Source organism: Nuphar pumila, chromosome 5 (assembly GCF_984573655.1).
Source record: "Nuphar pumila chromosome 5, dmNupPumi1.hap1.1, whole genome shotgun sequence".
In the NCBI taxonomy this organism is placed as follows: Eukaryota; Viridiplantae; Streptophyta; class Magnoliopsida; order Nymphaeales; family Nymphaeaceae; genus Nuphar; species Nuphar pumila.
The window spans coordinates 8,924,185-8,951,839 of NC_143253.1; the positions used below are offsets into that span (position 1 = coordinate 8,924,185).

Sequence of the window (27,655 nt, forward strand, 5' to 3'; positions counted from 1 at the left end):
TCACAATTTCCTACAGGGCTCGTCTAGCAGGAGGCCATTACTTGTGATGGGTTTGGGGTGTTGTTGGGGTGTTGTTCATCTTGACAAGGAACGAATCCAATGTGCTTTGTACAGCTTTTTGTCTAACGTTTCTTTGGACCTGATTCATTTTTTCAGAAGGGGGGGAAAGATAATTAACAATCTTACCAAGAAAAAAAAAAGACCAGTTTCATGCAAGAATCAAGTGTTGGATTAACCACCACGATTAATCGTGGTGGTTATCCACAATGTGGATACATCCCCATTGAGGGATGATCATGGCGATAAATCAGCATAAGATAAAGGGGAACGGTGCGTAACCGTTCCCACCTTATGCATATAAAGGCTGGGTATCATGAGCGACCCAAGTGAAGAAAATACGGTGGAAAAGGATATCGAAGGTTTACTCACCGACTGCATCTGGTAGCCTCGTGAAGGGCTGCAGTCCGGCTGAGCAGAAATTCCGGCGACCTCCGACCTCCATAAATGGCAGCATCAGGTACGCTGTCTATATTTTGTTTTTCTGTTCTGTTTTTTGCAGGGCCACTGCTACAATGACGCCGTCTGGTATGCCGCCTCGCCGGAAATCCTCGCCGGATCCAACATCAAGATCCAAGATCATACGCGCACATGAGAAAAAAAAATACCATAGCGAGGATTTTGTGTTTTGCAGTACAGAGAGAGAGAGAGATGAAAACTAACACAAATTTAGAATGTTTTTGTCAAGATTGATTGTTAATTTTCGAAAGCACATGGATCTATACATTGCATAATTGCCACATTTGTTAATGAAACATCACGTGAAATAGAAGCAGATCATATAGGCGAGACAAAATAAAAGGCATTTGGTTTATGTAGCTAAAGTATTTGAAAAAATTAAGAGAAAGAGCTCTTTTGGGAAAGTTTTAGTTAGGGTAGCCTAGTGGGTTGGGGCCTTGGCCCGCTAGGCAGGTGGATCAAATAGGCAAGCTGATACCCAACATAGCCCCCCCTTCGGGCAAGGTCCTAGCCTCAAAGTTTTACACTACCAGTATAATGACCGTAGGTATGGCAGGCTAAGCCAGGTCTTTGTCTCAGGGCAGTTTGTTCATGTTATATAAAAAAAAAGAGGTTTTAGTACGTACCAATGCGAGCTTCACTTGTCTAGTAGGAACAGTTATTGCACGTCAGCTTGGGTTGGACGTTGCAAGTTCAAATCCCAATGTATGGTTGTATAACTGGTGGGGTCTGCTGCCTAACACCAGATTGCCTGAAAAAAAAAGCTCTGGTTAGGGTGCTGCACAGGGAAGCGGGTAACGTTAAAACGTTAAGTAATATATATATATAGGGAGGGTAATTACAAGGACACCTCTTCAAACAATACAAAATAATCATTGTTACTTATATAGGGATGGCAGTGTACCGGGGCGGGGGACAAGGTCTCCACTCCTGCCCCGTTTCAAAATCTGAACCTTCATATCCTGCACGGGGATGGATTTTAACCTTCACCCCTGCCTCCATCCCTGTTTCATGTCGGGTGAGGCGGGGCGGAGCCCATTTCCCCTTGATCTATAGTCATTCTTTAAAGGATTGGGAACGGGACGGGGCGGGGCAGGGAAAAGCGGGGATTGAGATTGGGACGGGGCGGGGCGAAGGGAAAGGATAAGTCCATCCCTGCCTTCATCCCCGTTTCATGCCCTTCGTCCCCGGTCATCCCTGGTCCAAACGGGGCGAGGCCGGGCGGAGCCCCGTTGTCCTCCGGTCCACTGCCATCCCTATACTTATAGCAGGCGAGGGCCATCACTCCAGATATGTAGCTCTTGTGTGTGTGTGTGTGAGAGAGAGAGAGATGGAATCCTTCAAGCTGATCATGTTCATCACCGCCTTCCTTGTTGCAGTCGTTGCGATGCTCTTCTTCCCTTCGCTTAACATCAGTATTCTCTCCCTCTCTCTCTATACAGTAGAGTTCTCACTTCACTATTTTATTCATGTATGTATTTATTTCTCGCAGGGACGCCGAACAGACTGCTGAGGAGCACAGATTCGGAATTTGCAGATTTGGTTGTCACCGAGGCACTCATCTACACGAGCGACCACTTCACCGCCTTCGCTGAGGCCATGGCGATTCGGGACGAGCGAATCATGCAAGTGGGGAATCACTCATCAATTCAGGTAATCTTAACCACTTATTATCTACTATACAATGGAGTTATTTATGCCCAACAAACACCTCAAGTAGTCTTATGAACGGAGGAGGGGGGGATTTTGAGATTGCCTTCGTTTTGTCTCTAAATTTTGATGCTTGGCAACTGAATGGGTATGATGGTGAAATCTATAGTGGTACTTCAAGGAAGTAAATTAATGGTGGTTGATGCAATATTGTCTAAAATTTTGCAAAATAAAATCAGATTTTCGCTTTCTTTGAAATGAAGGTCGATTGTCTTTTGTTACAAAACGGGTTACCAAGAATTTGCATCTTGGGTGCTGATATTTTGCCTATTTCTCAATTATTTCAATTGAGTCTGTTCTTGGGTGACCTTTGTGTGGTTTCAGGGGTTGATTGGACGAAAAACCCAGGTATTGAATCTTAAGGGAAAGGTGGTTGTGCCGGGGTTTATTGATTCTCACGTGCACTTGATTTCGGGAGGCTTGCAGGTGGGGCAGTCATTGTGACGTCTTTGAAGAACACGAATATATTTCTTTTTATGTAATATATTTTAGTCGTTTTTGAATCATACTTTGTATTCAAGGTTTGTGCATGAAATTGCTCTTTGATACAATGTGACAGGGATACATTAATTTTAAAGAATTTAGTCTCTGTTCGGGAGCCCGCTTTGAGAGTGGCGATGGGGATTCGTGAAATCCCCGTTGGTCTCCGCTGGTTGGTGTTGCATAGTTGGGACGAGAGCGGGAGATCGGAGTGGAGGAGAGAGCAGCGATAGCCCTCAAAATGGCGGATTCAACAACATCCTAGGGCGGATGTTGTTGTGAAATCCGCGGATAGCAATGCCCCTCCCATATCTCTTCCAACACCGGCTCCTAAACAGTGCCTTATTATGTTTCACCCTTTTTCAACTAGTTCCTTACACACTCATACAAATGCTGTTCTTAAACTGATAAATTTTTTTGAGTGAGATTAGTTGTGAATGTTGAACGCCCTTGTCAATCATGATGCTATTTATTGCATCCTTTATCTAGAATATGTTGTGCGGGTATTTTTCATCGCAAGATTGTCCATAATGGCTTGATTTTTCAAGTAGTGAATGTTGTTCTTTGTAATGTGTATGGGTCAGTTTTCATCATGTGCAAAATTTACTGCTAGTCTCTCTGTGTTGTGCTTGCTTTGTAATATCGGGTGTTTTTCTACAATGTTAAATTCAGAGATTTTAGGAAATTTGGCTAAGTGTTGTAGTAAAATTGATAAATCCTCGATTTTAGGTGGCGTCAGCTGAGTCTGGGCTTGACTCAGTTCTCATTGACAAGACCTAAATGAGCTAATTAAGATTTGGTTAAAACTTTTTATTTTTGACCTTTAAAATCAAGCTAAATTCGGGTTACATTTAGGGAAAATTCATATAATATATCATTAGATGCATTTCGAAATTCTGAAAACATTGATATTTTGTTTTTCTGAATTCGGTCTACGGTTGGCTCAAAAATCTCATTTTTTTCAAAAAAGACCCGCCTTGATGTGACCGGTTCTAGATTGGATCGGATTAGATCCGATCTATTTGACCTAAGTTAATATGGATTTGAACGCAGTCCAAGACCCATATTAATTAAGATCTGGTCCAGTTTGAGATCCATATGGATATTGGGTATGGATTTGGATATTGGATCTAGATTCAGATACAAAATCTAACTCCAACCTATTTAAAGTTTTAAATTTAATATATAGGTTAAATTGAATGAAATTCAAAGTTAAAAAGACTCCTAGAAGGGTGAGATACTCTCTAGAACTTTATGAAAATTTATTATTTAATAAATAATTAATAAATATTTAATAAATAATTAATTAAATATTAAAAATTGCTTAATTTCAAAATTTCATTTTTTTATATGGCAGAGTTCTACATTTGTAGAACTTTACCTAATATGTAGGGATTTTAGAAGAGCCCAAAAAGTAGTTAAAAGTAAAAAGGTAAAAATAATAACAAATTTGTTAAAAAGAGGAAAAAGGAGGTTAGAGATAGAGTTCTACATTAGAAGAACTCTATCTTATAGCCAAATGGGTGAGAAACTCGAGAGGGGACGTCACCCTCTCTCTAGAAGACAAAAAAAAAATTATAAAAGGGTCTAACTCGTTCCTCTCTCTACATTTCGTTTTTTAGAGAGAGAGAGAGAAAGAAGAAGGGAAAAAAAAAGAAAAGAAAGAAAAAAAAAGAGAAGAGAGGAAAAGAGGAAGGAAAGAAGGAAAAAGAAAAAGAAGAAAGAGAACTTCCTTTCATTCCGATCGTTCGACATTATTTTTGGTCTCTTTTTCCGTTTTCAAACGAAGGTACGGGTTCTTCTATCGATTCGAATGTGGAGAAATAGCTTAAATTAGGTTTATGTAATGTTTTTGGTGGAAAAGAAAAAGAAAGAAAGAGAAAAAAAATTTGATTTAGAATATAAGAATATGTATATATATATATAACATTACGTCGATTATGTATATATATCAATATACATATACATGAGATGATTTCTTTTCTTTTTCAACCGATATATATATATATATATATATATATATATATATATATATATATATATATATATAATGCTAAATCAACTGTTTATTTCCGTTATGACATGTATTCGATTTTCTGATTTCATGCTAAATCGGTTCTATTGTCCATATGGACAGATCTGTCACACTTTGCATGTAGACAGATCTGGACAGACCTGTTTCCTGTCCATGAGGACAGATTCAGACAGATTTGTCAGATCTGTCCCACCATACAAGTGGACAGATCTACAGAAATTTTTTGGTACGCAGATCTGGTCCAGATCTACTGATTTATTTTTGTGTGCACGCAAGCAAGCCAGGTCTGCTGTGAGGCCTGATATATATATATATATATATATATATATATATATATATATATATATATAGAGAGAGAGAGAGAGAGAGAGAGAGAGAGAGAGAGACCCATCGAGGTCTGGTTTGGGATTAGACAAGATCCAAACCAATCCTGTCTCATGTTCCCAGTATGCTGATTTACTGTGTTTTAAATTTGCCACTAAGGGCTATGTGCATACGCTAAAACCCTTGACTGTTAAAAGAAAGGAAAACCCGATTTTCAGCTAGGATGAATAACAAAAATTTCAGCATTTTTAACATGTTATATTAAAGCTATTTGAAGGTTGTCATGATTGCTTTCATATCATATTTGTATTTAATGTCATTAGGTTACTTGAAATTGTTTTTAATGTTGTCTTATGACCTGCTGAAATTCTGATTTGTTTAAGGAACTATCTATTTGAATCAAATAAGTTATTCTAATGCTGGAATTGTATTCTCCTTTATGCTGTCATGGTTTGGCTGAATTTTTATTGTTTCTTAATGCTGCCAAATGAGTTATTCTAATGTAGTGAGAGGTGTTCTATTTATGATTTTGGTGGGCTGTTATAGGGCAGAACAAGGTTGCATATTTATGTGCAACATTGTCTGCTCTCCAACACCATTGGCTGCATGTTTATGCAAGAGAAACATGTTGCCAATAGCATGCTAGTGCTGTCCTGTGTATGGGGGCAGAATAGCTTGGGCTCGGTAGTTATGTTCTGTATCTCGAGCATGCCGAATTGGTAAAGGTGTTTGTTGGTTATGTATGTTCATGAAATTGAATATCATGTTGGCATAGATGTGCATATTATGAACACATAAACTCTGAAGTTATTTTAATGTTGCATTAACATGATCATGTGCATGTTTGGATGTTATGCATGAGATGAATCGTGAAAGAAAAATGTAGTTGCAAGCAATTGTTCATATGCATATGCAAATTGTTTTATATGTACATTCTTGTTGTGTATGAATGAAATTGCATTGTGGACACGCTTAAATAATTATCTGGTTACATGTTCACTGAGGATTTTTGCATAAGATGCATCAGTGGTCAGATGTGAACCACTGTAGGCCATGAGCATGTGTTGCTCTACGACTTGTTATATGCATTGTAAAAGTCCATTTGAAATTATTGGCTTTCTGAATTAATTGCACTGTTAAATTTTGTAACGGGTCAAGGTTCCATGTTGTGTTTTGCATGTTGATTTGCAAAACAATTCTTTTTTAAAGAATTTGACTTTTGAAAAAAAGATAAGAGATAAACAGTGTAATTAATGTTTTTCTTCTTAGATGTCCCTTCCATAGTATGAGAATCCTGGATGGCGGTTTTGGGAAAATCGTGAGAATACTAAAACTCTGTGTGTGATTGTGCCCTTAAACCCGATATGGGGGTTCGCCTCCCAACCACGGTTTTAGAGAGTTTCACGTTACTTTGACTGGGGGTGTTGTTGTAGACACAACTATTGTTATTGGTATACGAAGAAAGTGACATTAGTGGATGTTGATTTTCTTGGTGTTCCGACATTATATGTTGATTTATAATGTTCTGATAGATGGTGTTGATTCCTGATATCGGTTGAAGAACAAGTGTGAAACCTAGTAATAAAATACAAATTGTGTGTAAGCTATCATTGGGAACCTAACTTGAACTTTGAAAATTATTGTGTTCATTTTAAGTATCCGCGGGTTTTAATGAAAAATGAAACTAAACTTCTGTGCATTTAATAGAGACATGCATGCAAAAGAGAACTCTGATAATAACTTGATAATTTATTTATATATGTGCATTGGAATCATGCATATTTATTGTTCTGCATTAGTTCATGCATTCTTACTTATTTTGTTTCATGTGAGATATTGTCATTGCATGATAATTGCTTTTAAATGCCTGAATAATAAATGATTTATGAGATTGTTCTTGTTTTATTTTCTCTGAAAACTTGCATGAGTTTGATTTATGTTGTTTTTTGCTTATTTGGATTTTTAGAAGAATTTGTACAAAGGATCTTAGATTCTTACCTATTACTTCCTATGTTTTTCATAGGATCTGCAGCTCAGTGACGAGGACGACTGCCACAAGTACCCTACGAGACTGCGTGACTTACTTTTGTTATTCTTGGATAGTGTGGCTTTATGATTTTAGACATTAATTTAATTTTGTTCTTAAACTTTGATTATTGATTAATAAAGTTAGTTATCTGATTGTTGGTTCGATGTAAGATCCCTTGTGGTTTCGAATTTGGTTAAGTCTGTGAAGCCCCGGATCCTTGGGTATTGGTTTCCGCAATTGTTTAAAAAAAAAGTTTTCACTTTTCAACGGGGATGAGTTGGGGTCGTTACATGCTTGTTCTAATATGTTAGTACAAATTGGTATCTGACATAGTTTTATTGGCAATTTCAAATTGTGCCACTTAAACGGATTCTTCACTGGGTATTTTTATTCATCGCTACTGTCAAATTTGTCAGGCTATTTGTTTTTGTTTATTGCTTTAGATCAATTAAGAGTCTCCAAGCTTAGGGGTTTCTTATAATTGTGATAAAGTCACAATATATTGGAAAGTTGGGCCATATTTTGAATTGATCTCAGTTTTATCAGGGATTTCAGTGCATGTGAATTTCCTTGCTGATTTGTGGTGCTTATGAGTGTGAGTTATTGTACATGTTGGTATGTGCACAATGAATTCTTGCAACTTGTATTTCAATGACCACTTCCCATTTTTTATTCCCATACTGCTTGCTGCTTTCGATTCTTGCTCTGACAACTATGGTTTAAACATGGTGAACTAAGAGGCATAACATCAAACAGATGAAGAAAGACAATATGTGAGAAAGGAAAGAGAAAATCATGGATGACACTAGGTATAAAATTGGCTATGCGTGTGTGTTCCAAGTATCGCTAATACATGTGTATTATTTTTTATAAAATTGCTGAAGTGCTTAACTGCCTATGTTGGTGACAACTGACAAGTAATACATGTACCTGCCAAAGAACTTATTAATTTGTCAAGGGTATAAATTTTTGGTGAACTTTTTTTGTGTCTAGAAAATGCCATTTGAGTTAGTAACCATGTCTATCTATGTGTGTCTGCATCAAGTTTGCCAGACTAGGAAGCGAAAGCGGCAAACGATACGGGAAGCGGAAGCAAGGAATAAAAAAAAGAAATATAAGAATTGAATGAGAATCAACATAAAACACAAATAAAAACTAAAATAAAAGTGACTAATATTAAATTTCATGATTTTTTGGTGTAAGAATTAAATTTTTAACAAAATCTAAAAATCATGTCTACCAATTTAGCGAAATCTCATGGGAAGTAAGCGAGAAGAGTCAGAGAAAACACATAAAAAGCATGAAAAGTTGAGTAAGAGAATATATAATAAGAATAAATGAAGCGTGTGGAAAGCATAGGATAAGCGTGGGGGAATCGAGGTTCTCATCAAGTTTCGGAAGCAAGGAGTATCGCGCTTCCGAAGCGAGTTTATGGGAAGCAAGCTTCCCACCTATCTAAGAAGCTTCTGGCAACTCTGGGCTGCATGCATGCAAATTTTAGAAAATTACAGAGATGCTCTTGGGCCTCTATGTCACAAACTATGAATATCGTCATGTTTACCGAAGTCTGTTGTAGATGCAATTCCCATTAGCTCTCTTAGATCCTGTGGACGCACTTAGTGACTTCAGTGGGAACAAGTCAGTTGTGTTAAGGCTACACAGTCACACACATACATATATGAATGCGCACATACACACACATGCATGTATATATGTACTTAGAGCATGTAGATTCACTTGGTGGATTCAGAGGGAACAACTTAATTGTGTTAGGACTGCACACGGAATTCTGCAGGATCTTATTTAACTTTCCAATCTTCTATATTTTCTGCTAGTTTCATTTTTTATGGTTTTCACAGTTTATGATTTGCAGTCATTTGATTATTCTTCAGATTCAACATCTTCACTGGTTGTGTCTAATTATCAGATGGTGCAAGTGGAACTTAAAGGTGTTAAAAGTAAAGATGAGTTTGTACAGAAAGTCATGGGAGCTACAAGAGGTGAGTCTTTTTTCTTTTCGAAATTCATAATGCAGAAAATTTCTTGGAGTGGTGTGAATGACCTATGATTGGGCTTGGCTTAGATACGTGGGGCACGGCCTGTTTGCTAGATTGGCTTTTGGGATAAATCCACCAGATGCTTAAACCTAGCTGGACTCATTACATCTGTGCTTTTGCAATCAATGTTTCAAATAAAGGGTTTTTGTGAGTCACAAAGTATGTTGAGATTGATATTCCTGTGTGAAGGAGAGCAGGTGTCGCAGAAATTGTGCATTGTAGTATTTAGGATTGATACTACTATCACTACTGATCGTGTGGAATTTCCTTGGTTATCTTCTGAAAGAGTTTCAAGGCTTTATGTTTTATTGTTTCAGTTTTTTGTTATTTAGCAAGGGCATTTTAAATTTTTTAATATCATTATATGCTTGCATAGAAGCAAGTAATTTCAGTTATTGCAATTGCATTCCATAAGGAATTTCCTTCATCTCGTGGAACTCTTTTCATTTCAAATCCAGCTTGAAATGATTGCTACATATTGATTCTTTGTTATATTGTATGGATATGTTTGCCATTCTGGTAAGATCTATGATATCAGTCATATTCTGCAAAGGGATTTTTGGTGCAGGCATTGAAAAAGGTTCTTGGATACTGGGTGGTGGGTGGAACAATGAACTATGGGGTGGAGACATACCTGTTGCTTCATGGATAGATGACATTACACCTAACAATCCGGTGAATAGTCCCATTGAAAATGCAGCTGGCCTTCTTGAAAATTTGTTCTCTTCTAAAAAACTATAATTGTTCTAATTATTGCAATAACTTGCTTTCTTGTGCAGGTTTGGTTGTCAAGGGTGGATGGTCATATGGGTTTGGTCAACTCAGTAGCCCTAAGGGAGGCTAACATTACTAATAATACACCAGATCCCATTGGTGGAACCATTATGAGGACTCCTACTGGCGGTAAAGACTGTTGGCTTTTGTTTCTTAGTTCTTGAGAAAATTGCAGATATACCAAAAAATAATTGCAGAAATAGTCAATATGGGGCTGTCACTTGCACGATTCCCAATGAGGGAGGTTGTGCCCTATATCTCTTTATTATATACTGAAAACAAAATATTTTACATAACAATAATGCCCCTGTTTAATATACAAACATAACAGGTACATATAGGGGCATATAATGTAAACAAATAAATACACAAATATGGGTTGGTAGATTGGATATGGATCCAGACCCAAATCACATCACATCCCAATAGCCTCTCTCAAGTTGTACATGGTTCTTTACCATGGACAACTTTCTCTTTAAAAGCCAAAATCTTTGTTTAGTCAACCCTTTTGTGAACAGATCAGCCAACTGAAGTTTTGTACTAACAAATTTAGCTTCCAACTCATGATCTTCAATTTTCCTTATAATGAAATGCTGATATATTTCAATATGCTTTGTCTTCCTATGATGAATTGAATTCAAGGATATCTTAATTGCACTTTGATTACTGCAGATTCGCCTCTCCTAGATCATTTAGAAGATACCTGATTCAAGTAATTTTGGTTGTCACATCCGCCATGGACCAGTATTCTGGATCTAGCTATTGCCCTTTATTTCTTACTGCTCCAAGAAACTAAATTCCTTTCAATGAAAACACAATAGCCAAATATAGACCTCCTCTCATCTGGATCTCCCACCCAATTTGCAAATAGGCTACATATTATTCTTTTGTTCTTTTATAGCACAAACCATCTCCTACCGTTCCTTTAAAATACCTCAGAATTCTTTTCACCGTTTCTATATGTGTGGTCCTTGGTTCATGTATAAATTGAGATACTTGATTAACAACAAAAACAATATCCGATTGGGTAAACGTTGATAAAACTGCCAATGGGTTGGCGTGTTTTGTTGAAGAAACCAAGAAAGGAGTAAGGAGGGAGAACAAAACCTTCTTTTGGGGAATCGGCAACCTCTCTATTTTCTTAATGGCTGCACTAATTCATCATTAAGTTTAATAGGGTTACAATACTTTTACATGGACGAAACTGCCCTGTAGTAGTAATACATATTACATTAGAATATAAAACATACACGTGAATAGCTGTGGATGATATGGATCCTCTACTGGATCCATATCCGATCCATATTCTAATACCCTCCCTTAAGTTGTGCATGGGAGTGAACCATGTGCAACTTGTTCTTCAGATACCAGAAATGGTTACTTGTGAGACCTTTTGTGAACATATCAGCGACTTGGTCTTCTGAAGACATATAAACTGGTTCAATCTCTTTGTCTGCTATCTTTTGTCTGATGAAATGTTAGTCAATCTCAATATGCTTAGTCCGATTGTGATGAACATGATTGAACGCAATTTGTATAGCACTTTTATTATCACACATAAGAGTCGAACTTGAGATATTCTCTCCAATCTCTATAAACTCTCACCTAAAGTCATTCCATGTGCTTTTCTTGGCTACTCCGAAACCCAAAAAGGGTTTCGATGTTATGATACTAAAAATGATAAGTTATATGTCTCAAGGAATGTAACATTTTTGGAAAATGATAGTGGTTTTGAAAAGAATGAATCTCATTTAGAAAATGCCGACTATTCCTTTTTCTTTGATCTTTTATCTAAAGATGATATCTCTAGTGACGATGAATCAACATATAACATTGACAATGAAGTGGTTGAAATCAACAATAATTCTAACCCTACTACCTCTCAAGAAGAAAATATAACTAGAGACCCTATCACCTATGCTCATAGAGATAGACGCACTTTTAGAAGTGCTATTGAGCAATATAGTGAACCTAGCGAATCTATCCCCCCACATGATTCAAACCCTAGAAAAACCGAGAGAACTAGAAGAACTCTCTCTAGATTCGTATCTTTTGATTCTTTCTCTCATAAATATTGGGCTTGTTTAAGTGTCATTCACTCATATTTTGAACCAATTTTTTTTTAAGATGCCAAACGATGTATTGAATGGAGAAAAGCCATGGAGAATGAAATCAAAGCGCTTAGGAAAGCCAACACTTAGGAATTTCATACGCTTCCCAGTGGAAAGAATATTATAGGATGCCGATGGATGTTCAAAGTCAAAACCAAGAGTGATGGATCTCTTTGTTAAATTATGTATATATAAATATATATATATATATATATATACATATACTTATATATATACATACGTATATATATATAAGTATATATATACATATATGTATATATATACATATTTCTTTTTTTGTTTTCTTATTCTCCAAATACCCAATAGGGGCATTTTGGTAAATCCCCATGTAAACTCTCCCCTTTCCTTTTTCTCTCCCTTTCTTACTTTTTCTTTTTCTTTTTCTTTTTTTCTTTTGCTTTTTGTAAGACCACAAGGGGCCCCACCCTTCTTGTCGTTGGGGCCCCAACGATCATATTTATGACCGTTGGGGCTCCCAACGACTAGATGGGAGCCCCCTTGTGGTCCCTTCTTCTTGGCTTCCTCCTCTATAAATAGAGGAGGCCTTCCCTTGTATGAGTGTGGGTTTTTCACCCTCTTCTTTCTTTCTTCAATAATATCCAACTTATGACTTTAAGTCATTTTTCCTTTTTGTGGGTTTTGTGTATACACTTTTAGTGTTTGTGTTCTTGGCTCTTGTGATCACTCTTAAGGAGTGGTTTGCTTTATTGGTGCTTCCGCCCCTCTTCATTTCATGGTATCATGAGCAAAGTTGGTGATCGGGCTTCTCATTTTTGTTATCTTGGGATGTGTGCCTCTCAAGCTTTTGAAGAAAGGAAGACTTTTAGGTACCTATGGAATGCGATTCTAAAGTTGAGCTTTCTTTTAAGCTCAATGGATTCAATTACCTTATGTGGGCCTTCGCTATGGAAAATCATCTAAGAGGTAAGAAACTTTGGGGTTTTGTTATGGGAACTACTCCCGAACCCTCTCTTGTTCTCACTAAAATTGAAAATGGGGTTGAAAAAGCTTTAGATGGCGATGAGCACATCAAAGCTATCAATGACCATCAATCCAAAGTTGAGGATTGGGAAAGTAACCATGCCAAAATCTTGGCATGGTTTATAAACAATGTGGACCTCAAAAATTGTGCCAACATTGCTAAATTTAGAAGAGCCAATGAAGCATGGTTCTTTCTTAAGGGTATGTATACCCAAAAGGATCTTGCTAGACAATTTTTTTGTCAAGAAAAAATCCGTTCCTCTAGACAAGCGGATATGAGTGTCCATGACTACTTTAGCTCTTTAACCCCTCTTTGGGATGAACTTGTTCTTCTTGAGCCCAAATGGGTGGCTCCGGAAGATATTGAGTTGAGAAGAGAACAAGTTGAAAAGGAGCATTTTTTCCAATTTCTCCATGGTCTTCGACCGGAATTTGAACAAGTTAGGGCATCCCTTCTCCATAGAAGTAAAACCTTACCCATTGAGGGCGTCCTTGCCGAAGTATGCCAAGAAGAAACTCGACTTGGCCTAAGTATTAAGAGTGATGAAGTTTTGGCCGTTACTAGGCCCGGATCAAATGTAAAAGCATATAGACCTCCCCACTTTAACAAAAATAATGGATCTAGAAAGGGAGTGATTTGTCACTATTGTAATGAACCGGGACACATTAGACCGGTTTGCCCAAAGCTTAAGGGAAAAGTGGCCGCGATTGGAGAAAATTCTCCAAAAAAGGAAGAAGAAAGCGCCAAATAGGGAGATATCAAAGAAACTCTTAATCATATCTCCGAAGTTCTCCAACATCTTCTCAAGATTTCTTCATCTTTAACATCAGGAGCCACCATCGCCTATTCTTCATCACCTCTAGGTATGTGGATACTAGACTCCGGTGCTTCTTTTCATATGACATCTCATAAAAACTCTTTTTCTAATATTTTTTCCGAACCCATATCTTCTTATGTTTCAACGGCCGATGGGACATCTTTAAAAATTGAAAGTATTGAAACACTTGATTTTAAAATTCTCAAAACTTTTTCGTTTCTAAAGTGAGAGTCGTTCCAAAAATTAATCTAAATCTTTTTTCCGTTTCCCAAATGACCGATCATGGATACCAAGTCTCTTTCTCACCTAAAAATTGCACCGTGCAGGATCTCCAGTCAGGGAAGCTGATTGGGCAAGGCCATAGAAGGAGTGATATTTATTTTATGGACTTTTTGACTCTTCCACCAAAGTCTTTTTGCAATCTTATAAAGGACAAAAGTATTGGAATTTGGCATGAGAGACTTGGTCATCCAAATTTTGTAAGCTGTCTCTTTTTCCTTTTTTGAACAATACTTGTAAAGACAAACACATGACTTGTAAAGATTGCATTTTTGGGAAATCTAAAGCTATTCCATTTCCTCAAAGAAATTATTTCATCACTCGGCCTTTTGAACTAGTTCATTCCGATGTATGGGGACCTTCCCTTATTTTATCCAAAGGAGGATTTTCGTACTATGTGGTATTTATTGATGACTTCACTCGATTTACATGGATTTACTTCTTAAGTCGCAAATCCGAAGTTTTCTCCTTCTTTAAAGAATTTCATGCAATGGTTAAAAATCAATTTTTAGGAAATCTATCAATTCTTAGATCCGATTCGGGAGGCGAATACATGTCTAATGAATTTCAAATCTATTTGAAAGAAAATGGAATTTGTCATCAACGTTCTTGTCCAAACACTCCGCAACAAAATGGTCTTGCGGAAAGAAAGCATAGACACATAATAGAAACCACAAGAACTTTATTAATTTCAAAAAATATTCCAAAATCCTTTTGGGCCGAAGCGGTTCTAACCTCAACATATCTTATCAATAGAACCCCTTCATCTTCTTTGAAAAATCTTTCTCTATTCGAAAAACTTTACAATGTCTCCCGATTATAAAAGACTAAGAATTTTCGGATGTAAATGCTTTGTTCTAACTCACAAAAATGATAAACTTTCTTCTAGGGCAATTGAATGTATTTTCTTAGGATATGGCGAAAAACAAAAAGGTTATCGATGTTTTGACATATTCAAAAACAAACTTTATATCTCAAAAGATGTCACATTCTTAGAGGAAGAAAATGGTTTTTCGCATAAACCAAATGAAAATATTGATTATTCCTTTTTATTTGACTTGTTACCTCAAGAAAACGTCATAGATGGTCATGTTGAATCTAGTGAATCTCTCATAGAAGATCATGTTGAATATCCAAATGATGACCAAAGTTTAGAAGAAAATGTACCAAGACAAACACAAGTCTACTCTAGAAGGAATGAAAGTAATCCACCTTGTGCCCTTGAAAAATTCTCTCAAAATGAGTCGATTGAAGAATCCTCTCAAAGAAGATCAAATCATATTTCTAAAATACCAAATAGATTTGTATCTTATGATTCTTTTTCTCCAAATTTTCGAGCATGTCTACTAGCTCTTCACTCATTTCATGAATCATCTCATTATAATGATGCTAAACAATATGCTCATTGGAATGAAGCAATGAAACTGAAACTTAATGCACTTAAAATAGCACAAACTTGGAAAATCATTGATCCACCCAATGACAAGAAACCCATTGGATGTAGATGGGTTTTTAAAGTAAAAACTAAGAGCGATGGCTCATTAGAAAGATATAAGGCTAGGTTAGTGGGCAAAGGATATGCCCAAGAGTAGGGGGTAGATTATGATGAAACTTTTGCCCCAGTTGCTTGAATGACTAGTGTTCGAGCTCTTATTGCAATAGCCTCTATTAAAAAATGGCCAATTTTTCTACTTGATGTCAAAAATGCCTTTGTTAAATGGAAATTTAAATGAAGAAGTTTATATGGAACCACCTCCGGGTATGAATTTAAATGGTAAAATTTTAAAATTAAAAAATGCCTTATATGGACTTAAGCAAGCTCCTAAAGCTTGGTATGACAAGTTTAGTAATGTATTAATCAATTTAGGATTTACTTCTTGCTATACTGACACCGCTCTTTTTGTTAAGAAGACAGGTGATTTCATTGTTATTCTTCTGTTGTATGTTGATGATATGATCATCACTGGGAGTGACAAAAAGGGGGTAAATGACGTGAAGTCTATTTTAAAAGAAACTTTTGATATGTCTGACCTTTGATTCTTGAGATATTTTTTAGGACATATTAAATTTCAGCATAATCGTGGCAGCATAACGAAAATATTCTAACATAATGCTAACAAAATTTGGAATCCATGATCTCAAAGCTAGTTCGATGCCAACCCATGTGGTAGCATCAACCCACATAATGACAACCATATAACATAAACGAAACCGAACATAAACAACCTGCTCATGACTCTCACCGGGGTCGATGTAATGTATTCATGCCATAAAACAGAAGTTTTAATGAAATCAATACTAATCGGGTATAACCATTTTTTTTTTGTCATGTTTCTATTGTCAACAACCAACTAATTTCCTGTGTAAGAATTTTGGACAGACCTTACACAGGTAGGTGAAATGGTAAATTCACATGATTTCACAAACCTGGTTTTGAGTGCCGATATACATAGGCAATTTGCAAACATAGTTATTTTCAGAAACAGTCATATTTCTGTACATGTATAAACATTGTTTGATGACAATTAACAAAATGATTTCTGAAAATAACTATGTTTGCAAACTGTCATTAAAAGTGTTTATATATGTGCAGAAATATATGACTGTTTCTAAAACTAACTATGTTTGTAAACTGTCATGAAACAATGTTTATATATGTGCAGAAATCTATGACGGTTAACAAAATGATTTCTGAAAATAACTATGTTTGCAAACTGTCATTAAAAGTGTTTATATATGTGCAGAAATATATGACTTTTTGAAATTAACTATGCTTGCAAAGTTTGTGATCAACTCTTAGCAAACTGAACTGAGGTTTTCCTAAAATGGGTAAATATTTTTTCAAAAAAGGGCAACAACGGTATTTAGCCGAGATTGAAAGAGAGAGAGAGGTACACAGTAAGGAGAAAGAGATTGAGTTGAGAGAGAGAGGTACGCAATAACAGAGGAAAAAGGGAAAACTGGAAAGAGATTGGGAGAGACAGGTAGCCGAGAAGAGAGATTGAGAGACGAGGGGGAGAGAGAGATTGAAGGAGAAAATGAGAGAGAGAATGCATACCGGGGTTGGAGATGGAGAGGAGGTGTCGCCGGACGGTGATAGCTCGTAGTCGTCGCCAGACGGTGATAGCTCGTAGTCGTCGCCAGCATCGGGGTCGGGAGACAGGTTGCAGCGTCGGGGTTGGGAGGAGAGGGCAAATTCTTTTTGCCGTAATCCTCCTCTCAACTCATTTCATCGAGCTCTTTTTTTTTAAGTCCAAAATTTGGACATTTATGACCTTGGGTGCGTTGATCGCACCCAGGGTTTAGTTGACCGCATCATATGGCGCACCCGCACATGCACCCGCATCGTGTCGCGCCGACGCTGGTGCGTCTCCTGGTTGGCCGAATCCCTGTGACATAGGTTATGATAGTGTAACCTAACCATCCACATCTAGCTATCTCATTCGACCCTGATGCTGCTTTGCTTAATTTCTCAAGGCATGTAAATAATGCTTGATTGAGGCTATAAAGCTACATACATGTAGCTTTAACAACACTGCTAAGAGCTTGGCCATTTTTATTTTTGCTAAAGTTTTCGATTAAGGAAAAACTTTTTCAAACCCAAATAAATGGTTAGTAATGAGTAAACCTTGTAGCAGTTAGATGAAATATTGTAGCCAATAGGTAATTGGTGAAAATGTCTCGTAATGGTTGATGACATACTACTGTTATATATATCATTTAGAAAATGAACATTCCTTTCAATATTCAATACATCCATTTAATCTGACAATTACTATGTACATGTGATGGTTCCCTATAGCAGTCTTCTCTGTGGAAATGATGACTTATCCTAACAATTAGTTGATGACATACTAATTGGTGAAAATGTCTCGTAATGGTTGGTGAAAACAAGCAGTCTTACTAAATGACTTATCCTAACAATTACATGAAATATTGTAGTCAATAGGTAATTGGTGAAAACGTCTCGTAATGGTTGATGACATACTACTGTTATATATATATCATTTGGAAAATGAACATTCCTTTCAATATTCAATACATCCATTTAATCTGACAATTACTATGTACATATGATGGTTCCCTATAGCAGTCTTCTCTGTGGGAATGATGACTTATCCTAACAATTAGTTCACTTAAAAGCAGATAGCTGCTTGACCATGAAAAGAATAGATTGATGTGTCAGGCATGGGCTTAAAAAACTTTCATTGGCTGACAGAGGCTTAGTATATTTAACAAATGGTTGGATTAGGTGAGTTCTTGGTCTAGAACATTCTTTGGGTGTTTCTTATACTGACCTTGGCCAGCCCATGCCTAGCACATGACCTGTCTCAATGTTGTTAAACAGTTATTTCTAGGAGTGGTATCATGATATGTTTTCAGTTTCCTACCAACACTTTTTCTTTGTTCTTATTGAAACCTTGGTGAGAATTTTTATTTGTCAATGAAATAACTGCGGGATGCTACTTTTATGATAAATATGTGCAAGAAGCTATGATCATGCTTTCATTTTTTCCCCCTTCACCTGATTGTTTTTGTGTGCTCTTCATTTTTTTAGTTCTTACAACAACTTTCCTCCATAAAGATTTGTGTATCTGTTCCATCTTATTACATAAAATTCCATGGGTTTCACATAATGTTATGTTTAATGTTACTTGCTATACGGTAGGATGTGTTTTTTAAATCTATATATGGAGGTCTGAAGTGGATCAAATCTATCTTCTCAACTTGTCATTTATCTTATTCATTTACAATATGCTTCATTCAGTAATTAGTAGATGACCTTTTGGTGTAGAACCCGTGGGATTGCTTGTTGATTCTGCAATGGAACTTATGTTACCATCGATTCCCAAGGTCTCAATCCATGAGAGGAGGAATGCCATGATAAGAGCAAGTAAGTTTGCCCTAATGAAGGGGGTCACAACTGTTGCGGATGTTGGGAGATATTTTCCTGGAACATCAGTAGATCTTGTTTGGGAAGATTTTAGAGGTGGTTTGTAGAGCTTTATCATTTTCTCTTACTTATTGATGGGGCATAGTTGATATGATCGTATGAATCTGGTTTTATTTTACCTCATGTTGATAAGTTGTTTCATCGGCAGTGCAGATGTTTATAAGTGGGCCTACTCTACTGGACAAATGCATATTCGAGTTTGTCTGTTTTTCCCAATGGAGACCTGGTCTCGTTTAGTTGTATGTAAATCAGCTTTTATGGAACTAGATTAAATCTTCTATCGTTCTCAGTTTCCTAAGATGTGATTTTTGCAGAAGTACCAAGATTGCCACTTGCATTTTCTTATCATGTTGGCTCATAGACTTATATTTTCCTTTTAGTTGCTTAAACTAGGGATCTACTAGAGTTTTTTTTTCTCATTCATAAAATAAAACTGTAGTACATTCACAGCTATAGATGTTGAGTATATTGTTCATCTCTGCGCCTTTCTTTGTCTTCTGTAGAAAACTCTTCCATTTTACATTCTTATCCCTCATGAAAGTTATATGCTCACAAGTCACATCACATGTAAGCTCACATATATGTTTGGGCCAGCACATCCTACTTGTTCATGTTTATTCTGGTGCCATCCAGGAGTTATTGGGGTTTGATCCTCTGGGACAACACTAAGTGGCAGGAAAAGCGTAGTTTCCTGTCTGGTGCTGTCTGGGAGCTTTGGGACTCTAATCCTCTGGGCCAATTATGTGGCAGGAAGAGCTTAGTTTCCTGTCCAATATGCATAATCTACTGTGTTTTTCTATTATAAGGATACTTTTTATTTGCTTTTATTGCTCTTAACATAAAAATTTATTTTCAGGATCTATTGAAAGACATGGGCCGAGCATTGGGCCACTGGATTTATTTGGGGGGTCTTAAGGCTTTTGCAGATGGATCATTGGGATCTAACAGTGCACTTCTCCATGAGGTGCATCCTTTAAACTTGTCATTTTGTAGACCTTTAGAAAGTTCAACATATTAGCATTTAAATGTATCTGTTTATTGTTCTGTTTTCACCTTTGCCAATGAATAGTATAATTGATGTGCACCCCCAGTGAGGTTACCAACTTTCAGATATTGGAAAATTTTTCTTCATATGATCCAATGTGGATTTGTTCGCCTAACTTTGTTTGTAGAAGATGACACATATAGTTTAAGCTGTCTCATTCTTGGTCGATAGAATCCTTAATACGAGGTTTCTTTCTGTTTTTCCAAACTGGCCAACATGGTGCATAGAGGAAATCTTAGCATCATATTATTGTTCAACATTAATATCTGTATATGAGAAACTTAGCATCATAGTATTGTTCAATATTTGTATTTGTATATCATGATGTTCTTGCAAAAGGATCTCATTGTAAAACAAAAAACGTGATGAAGAGTTAGAAATTTCCCTTACCACAGTTAATGCACTAGTCCCTTTTGTTTGTCAATATTGCAAAATATGCAACTATATAGCAAGAACTCAATAGTGGTGGGCTTTGATATATTTTCATTCATGTACAGAAGGTTTACTGTTTCTTTAACCATAGTTCCACAGTTAATCTCACAAGATATTATCCATCTTTCTCTTTATGTGAAGGTCTTAGATCATGATTCTTTGTTTCATTTGTTTCTTTTTTCTTCAATAATCTACATCATGAACTGAAAAGATGCTTTGGATTTCTCTAGCCTTATCTGGATGAACCCAACAATTATGGTCTTCAAGTGATGGATCGTGATTGGTTTTTGAACAGGGCAATTGAAGCTGATAAATCAGGACTCCAGGTTCTGTGTGGACTTTTTTCAATCTCCCACTTCTCTGATTGCTGTGTAATTGAACAGACTGAATCCTTTGGCTTGTGACAGATTGCAGTGCATGCCATTGGAGACAAGGCAAATGACTTAGTCCTTGAATTGAACAGGATTCTGGTTTCCACCAATGGAGCCCGTGATAGAAGATTCAGGGTAATGTGATATCTGATTATGCATTTGTGCAATTATATATTGCTCTTGAGCAGTGTAACTTTGGGAGTTTTCACTTTTCACCTTTATTGTCACTAAAATATTTTTTTCTTACTGACTTACCAGATTGAGCATGCTCAGCATTTGGTGCCTGAAGCAACAACTTGTTTTGGGGAACAAAGTATCATTGCTTCTGTGCAGGTTTGTTGATACTAACTTTTACTATTTGTTCCCTTTGTGCGCCATAAATGAAAAAACAAAAGAGCGGGAAAGCTTCCTTTTTTTTATTTCTGTGTTACCATCCCTGGGGATGCCAATGATTCCTTGGTAATCAGGTACATTTATATTTCCTTTTGGATTTGACAAGCCATGTTGCTTCACTTTGTTTCAACATTTGTACATAACTTTTGAAATTCTGGCAACTGAAATAACTCAGTGTTCTTCTGTTTCACATATTTGTAGTTTTAGCATACACTACTAAATAAATACAACATTGGTACGTGAGTGATTTTGATGATATGAACAACACCGAATCAATAACTTGCTTCATCAAAACAGCCGACTTTTTCAAAGACTTTTCTATGCAATAATCTGCACATTATCAGATTCAAAATCATATAATTGCAGTTTTACTTGGTGATTTTGGTCTGTATGGCCCACATGCATGTATCAATTTTTTACATGTCCTTAAAGGGGTTTCAGTGTTTTTCATTTATTGCTTAATGTTTTCTATATCATACTAAAACAGAGATTGTATGTGTATGTCTTGACAAGAGATGTGCTTGTCAATTTTGTGTTGTATTATACCTGGCTTTTACTGATTCTCTGATTTCTATGTTTTATCAAAATGATCATTCTGTAATTTCTTTTGCATGCAGGAGATATTTGTTAACTCTTTTCCAAATGAATACAATGTAGATTATATTTCCCAGAAGAAAACAGCTAATAATTTTTGAAAAGTAACTGTAATTCAGAATTGCTTAAGCACTTTGAATTTTCAATCCTCATTGCAGATTTTTTTTTTTGCAGCTTTCTTTTCCTGGCTATGTTATGTTGGCATTGCTTATTTGGCTAATTGTCTCTGATTAGGGATATCTGTTGTAATGAATCCTCAAGGATTAAAAAATACAATGCCTACTAAGGGCAATAGCACAATCACAACCAACAAAGGGACACTCACAAAGGCCACAAGAGCACACATTCACAATATAAAATAATTAATTTTATTAATCCACAAAATGCACTAAAAATGCACAGCATAGAAGGGACTTCAGTCCCCAATATATACAGCCAAGAGAGTGGGACTACTTAGCAGTTAGAGCATCCTAACAGCTAATTTTAACTAGCTGTTAGGTAGTTCTAACGGCTAGTTAGCTGGGCTAAAAACCTAAAAAACCTTGATGGGCATCAAACTAGAAATAAAAAAAATAATACAAGAAAAAAAATAAAAATCACATACATATCCTAAAATACATTATAGAACTATATGTAAGTATATACATATACAACTTAACAATCTGTATCATACTGACATAACTGTGATGTGTGTTTGCATGCACATATTGTACACTTTCGTTCCCCCATGACTGGTATCAAAACCTTAATATGAAAATTTTCCATGAATTGTTGAGGGTTTTGGAATTTGATATATTGTTAATGATTTCAGAATTCGGTTTGGTTTTGGGTGTGAGTTTCTGAAACAAAGTTGATAATTTATTGCTTATTTTGGTTTCGTTTTGGGTGTGAGATTCTGAAACAAAGTTGATAATTTATTGCTTATTCTTGCTTGGCACGAATCTGATGCAAAGTTCTAAGGTCTCTTAAATCATGATAATTAATGACTGCTCGAATCAAGATGGCATTGTCTATGTGGTTGCTGTCTGATGTATATTTTCTGGTTATTATGAAATGCGGAGAAGAATATCAATATGATGAGCCAGAGGGAGATTGACCTTTGACCGTTGGACTGGAGACCATGAAAAATTATTCATTAACATGTATTATTTTGGTGTGACATTTTAGCATGAAAATATTACCTTTATAATGTGAATGGCAGTTCTGCTAATATTTTCTTGTATTTTGATGCCTATGTGCAGTGCCTTTTTATGGCTATTTATTTCCCGTTGATGATTATACTCCTATGAAAAATTCTGCCGACATGTCTATGCCATTGTGTTATATATTAATAATGTCGTATTGGTAGCTATCCTTTACAGATGTAGCATAAACAAATACCTAACAACCTCAAAATTTATCATGGAAACTTCCAAAGCTCTCTTCACCATTAAAACAACCAATAGCAATAATGAAGCTGCAGTATAACATGAAAAATAGAAAGTATGTCCTTACTATAACAAGTATGGGCTTAATTCAATAATAAAATCCTAAAATAAGCTCTAATTCTTTCCTAACATGAACCATGAAGCAGCAAATGGAATTTGGATTAAATAATGACCCAAAAAGTCCATTGTACCAATCAGAAACCCAGGAACTATTGGATCCATAATTGAACACAGTCCTGCTCGTTAGTCAACCTGTAATGCATACTGCTTCATGCTTTTTTTCATTTATTCAAACTCATCAGAGTTTCTTTTTCATTATCTTCTCTCATTTTTTAATTATTAGGAGGCAAATATTTCATATACTTAAATTGACAAAAATGGTTCATTTGAGATGTTAGTTCTACAACCATTAAAATGTGCATGTGTAATGTTGATTATCTGGATAATTCTAGCCTTAAGTTCTTTTGCTGACATATAGTTTGATTTTTTTGAATTGCACCTATTCGCAGCCAGAACACCTTTTGGATGATGCTGATTCTGCTATGAAGAAGCTTGATCATGATAGGGCTCTAAAGGAATCATATCTATTTCACTCACTTCTTAAAAGTAACTCAAGAGTAGCATTTGGATCTGATTGGCCAGTGAGCTTGCCTCTGTTTCTTCTCTCTTAAATTTCCTTTATGGCTTAGATTTGCTAAAACATTCTCTCAAATAATTTGTGGCATAACTTTTATCTATGTGCATTCTAGGTGGCGGACATCAATCCGCTTGGAGCAATCAAAGCAGCAATGAAAAGGATACCTCCAGGTTGGAAGAATGCTTGGAATCCATCTGAGTGCCTGACAATAAATGATGCTTTAAATGCGTAAGTAAATTCAGCTTGCATTGAAGCTGCAATGTTATTGGGCTTATCACATGTTCCATTGCTAGCAATGGGTTATTTGCAGCCATAATCTTTTAATCACGGCCTAGCATCATGGGTAATGGTTCTCTGATGAAGCAATTGTCCATTATCTGGCTGTAGACATCTGGAACAAATGGTTCTGAAACCCATGATTAGGAACCTCCATCCAAGAATGAGAGTGGTTCTCAAGAACGTGGATTTTTTAGTGAAACAAGAAAATATTCAGGAATAGGTTTGTTTTGGAAAAAAATGCATGGTTAATTATCTCATATAGACATTGGTCACGTCTGGTGACTGTCTGATCTTAGACTTTTATCCCTCTTAAAAATAAAATAGAAAAAGGAGATGAACACATCTTGTTAAAGTTGCCTAAGAAATCCTAAATCTCTATTCGTGGGTGTGCATAAGTGGCTGCTCCAATGCACTTTTCTCTTTCTTATTTTTTTCTTCTTTTTTCTTTTCTTATGAGAAAAACTCTAAGAAAATACCTAAAAGAATTGGGGCCACCCCAATATATGTAGTGTTTCAATCTTTTTGGAAATAATTGAAAGTAACGTCTAATTTTTCAGAAGTTCTCTTAAAAAGTACTTTGATACTTGAGCAGTATCATTTTTACCCTTGTTCACCCCTAATATTCTTAAAAATGCCAAATTACACTTGCTTTTTTTTGTTTGAAACAGACTTGAATGGTTCCTTTAAACATATTTTAGTTGAGTATGCTACTCTGATACTGCTTATCAAGCCCAACCACAAGATTCGTTACTTATGCACCAGTGGATTGAAAAACTGTACCATGATTAAGCTTTCTGTAAAGTTGGCACTGAAGATGACCATCCAAACATCTTTGAAGACCATGAAGACCAAACATTTTGGAAAGCTTCCAATAAACTGTGAAAATGTTGCCATACAGACCATGCATTTTTGGAAAGCTTCCAATAACCATGCATTTTTGGAAAAATGCATGGTTAATTATCTCATATAGACATTGGTCACGTCTGGTGACTGTCTGATCTTAGACTTTTATCCCTCTTAAAAATAAAATAGAAAAAGGAGATGAACACATCTTGTTAAAGTTGCCTAAGAAATCCTAAATCTCTATTCGTGGGTGTGCATAAGTGGCTGCTCCAATGCACTTTTCTCTTTCTTATTTTTTTCTTCTTTTTTCTTTTCTTATGAGAAAAACTCTAAGAAAATACCTAAAAGAATTGGGGCCACCCCAATATATGTAGTGTTTCAATCTTTTTGGAAATAATTGAAAGTAACGTCTAATTTTTCAGAAGTTCTCTTAAAAAGTACTTTGATACTTGAGCAGTATCATTTTTACCCTTGTTCACCCCTAATATTCTTAAAAATGCCAAATTACACTTGCTTTTTTTTGTTTGAAACAGACTTGAATGGTTCCTTTAAACATATTTTAGTTGAGTATGCTACTCTGATACTGCTTATCAAGCCCAACCACAAGATTCGTTACTTATGCACCAATGGATTGAAAAACTGTACCATGATTAAGCTTTCTGTAAAGTTGGCACTGAAGATGACCATCCAAACATCTTTGAAGACCATGAAGACCAAACATTTTGGAAAGCTTCCAATAAACTGTGAAAATGTTGCCATACAGACCTATTTGTTTTCCTGTTCGAAAGTATTGTGGGACCCATTCAACATTCTGTTTCTTTTCCTTTTCCCTTTGGTCCATTTTGCTCCATTATTTTGTTGATAGGAGTGAAATATAAAGGATTACTAGGTCTATGATTTGAGTACTTAAGTTGACTTGTTAATCACTGCCAAAGGTCCTCACATTGTAGGGTAGGATCATTCTGACTTATATAGCCTCTATAATGCTTGGGTACTTTGGCTTCTCTCATAAAATAGACAATCCTGTTAACTTTTGCGCTGACTCATTTCCTATACATGTGCTAATTTTAACCACAGAATCCTTTGCAGGTAGTATATAAAATTTACATCTATTTAGCTGCCTCTATTTTTGTCCCAACACTAATGTGTATATCCATTGTATCAGGTCCACCATTTCTGCTGCTTATGCATGCTTTTTGGATGATCAGATTGGGTCACTTTCTCCAGGAAAACTTGCAGATTTTGTTGTATTATCTGCTGATTCTTGGACAGGGTTTGCTGAAGAAGCATCAGCTTCTGTGGTTGCTACATATGTTGGTGGAAAGCTGGCCTACTCCAAAGATTAGATTGGTCAACGTAAGGGATTGGATGTTATGTACATTCATCAGCTGTTCCCAAGTACAGATTATGCACGTTAAGTGCAATCATTATCCTTTACCCTGCTTCTGTATTAATGGGTTTAGTTTACAACACAGTTTGAGTAAAAAAAACATGCAAATTATACGGTTTACAGTAGATGCAGAAGCTCTGAACTAAAATCACAGAATTTTTCTTAGATGCTGTTTACTATGACGGGGTGTATCCTCTTGATTCTTGAACTTAGTGCATTTCTTGCAGTATACCAAGAGAAAAAAGATCAGGTGCAATGTGATTGCACACTTTTAGTGTGCTGCCGCACCTGATCACCCTCCATCTTGGGGATAATGCCTGTCAGTTGTGGAGCCAAAAAAATGGAGGGCGATCAGGTGCAGCGGCACACTGAATGTGTGCAATCACATTGCACCTGATCATCCCTCATACCAAGATGTAGATGACTTGTTCGCCCTCCTAAGGTCTTTCACATGGTTCTGCAATGGTGTTTTTTTATCATTCCAAAGTTCATCTCTGGATTTTTAAAATAAAGGCAATTAAAACGGATTTGCTGTTTTACCCAGAAAAAAATAGTTTCTCTCCTTGTTTGATATATCCCTGTTATTTCATGTAATTTTGTTTTTGTTTTTTCAGGTTTCTAGATTGATTTTTTAAATGGTTGGACTCGGTTGAACAGCCAGAGTATGAAACAGAATGTGAAACCGGTGTGTGTTAAAACCAATATTACCTTATTGTGCTTGAAAAATCAACTGTTTGCTGCCATGTATAAAGGCACGAGTTTTCTCCTTTCAGCTCAATATCTCTTTCTTTCTGTCAACTTTTAATGTCTTTTTTTTTATTTGTTATAATTCAACTTTACTTTGTAAACTTCATTTTAATAATTTCCTGTTTTCTAAAACATACTAACGTGTTCCTGGATGTTTCATGACACAAGATCCAAATATGTATTTTAAGTATGGCTGGTAGACGAGCCAAATGAACTGAACAAAGGGTGTTCAAGCTCGGCACATTATTGTGGCAAGCTGAGCTGAGCTGGAGCTTGAGCACATGGTGAGCCCATGTTAAATGAGCCGAGCTTGAACAAACTTGTTAACCAAAAAAGCATATATAAAAAATAATAAACATTAGGCACTAACCTACAAGCTCAACATTGTTTTAAAGTAGTAAGCGATAA

General features: G+C 36.2%; 1 protein-coding gene across 1 annotated transcript; it reads left to right on the forward strand.

Annotated features, from left to right (window-relative positions):
• The first annotated feature begins 1,710 nt into the window (after window positions 1-1,710).
• On the forward strand, window positions 1,711-26,705 carry LAF3 (Amidohydrolase family). The gene is made up of 15 exons (XM_090005526.1): window positions 1,711-1,931; window positions 2,009-2,169; window positions 2,551-2,652; window positions 9,022-9,094; window positions 9,720-9,826; window positions 9,931-10,054; window positions 18,931-19,125; window positions 19,243-19,328; window positions 19,946-20,053; window positions 20,797-20,892; window positions 20,974-21,072; window positions 21,196-21,270; window positions 23,861-23,992; window positions 24,101-24,216; window positions 26,276-26,705. Exons 1-15 carry the CDS (start codon window positions 1,847-1,849, stop codon window positions 26,454-26,456), a joined length of 1,740 nt encoding a protein of 579 aa, XP_089861652.1. The 5' UTR covers window positions 1,711-1,846; the 3' UTR covers window positions 26,457-26,705.
• The last annotated feature ends 950 nt before the right edge of the window (window positions 26,706-27,655 follow it).

Coding starts and splice junctions, on each gene's coding strand:
- LAF3 (XM_090005526.1), top strand. CDS start 1,847: ATGGAATCCTTCAAGCTGATCATGTTCATCACCGCCTTCCTTGTTGCA. Junction 9,095..9,719: donor AGTCATGGGAGCTACAAGAG/GTGAGTCTTTTT, acceptor TTTTTGGTGCAG/GCATTGAAAAAGGTTCTTGG. Junction 24,217..26,275: donor ATAAATGATGCTTTAAATGC/GTAAGTAAATTC, acceptor CCATTGTATCAG/GTCCACCATTTCTGCTGCTT.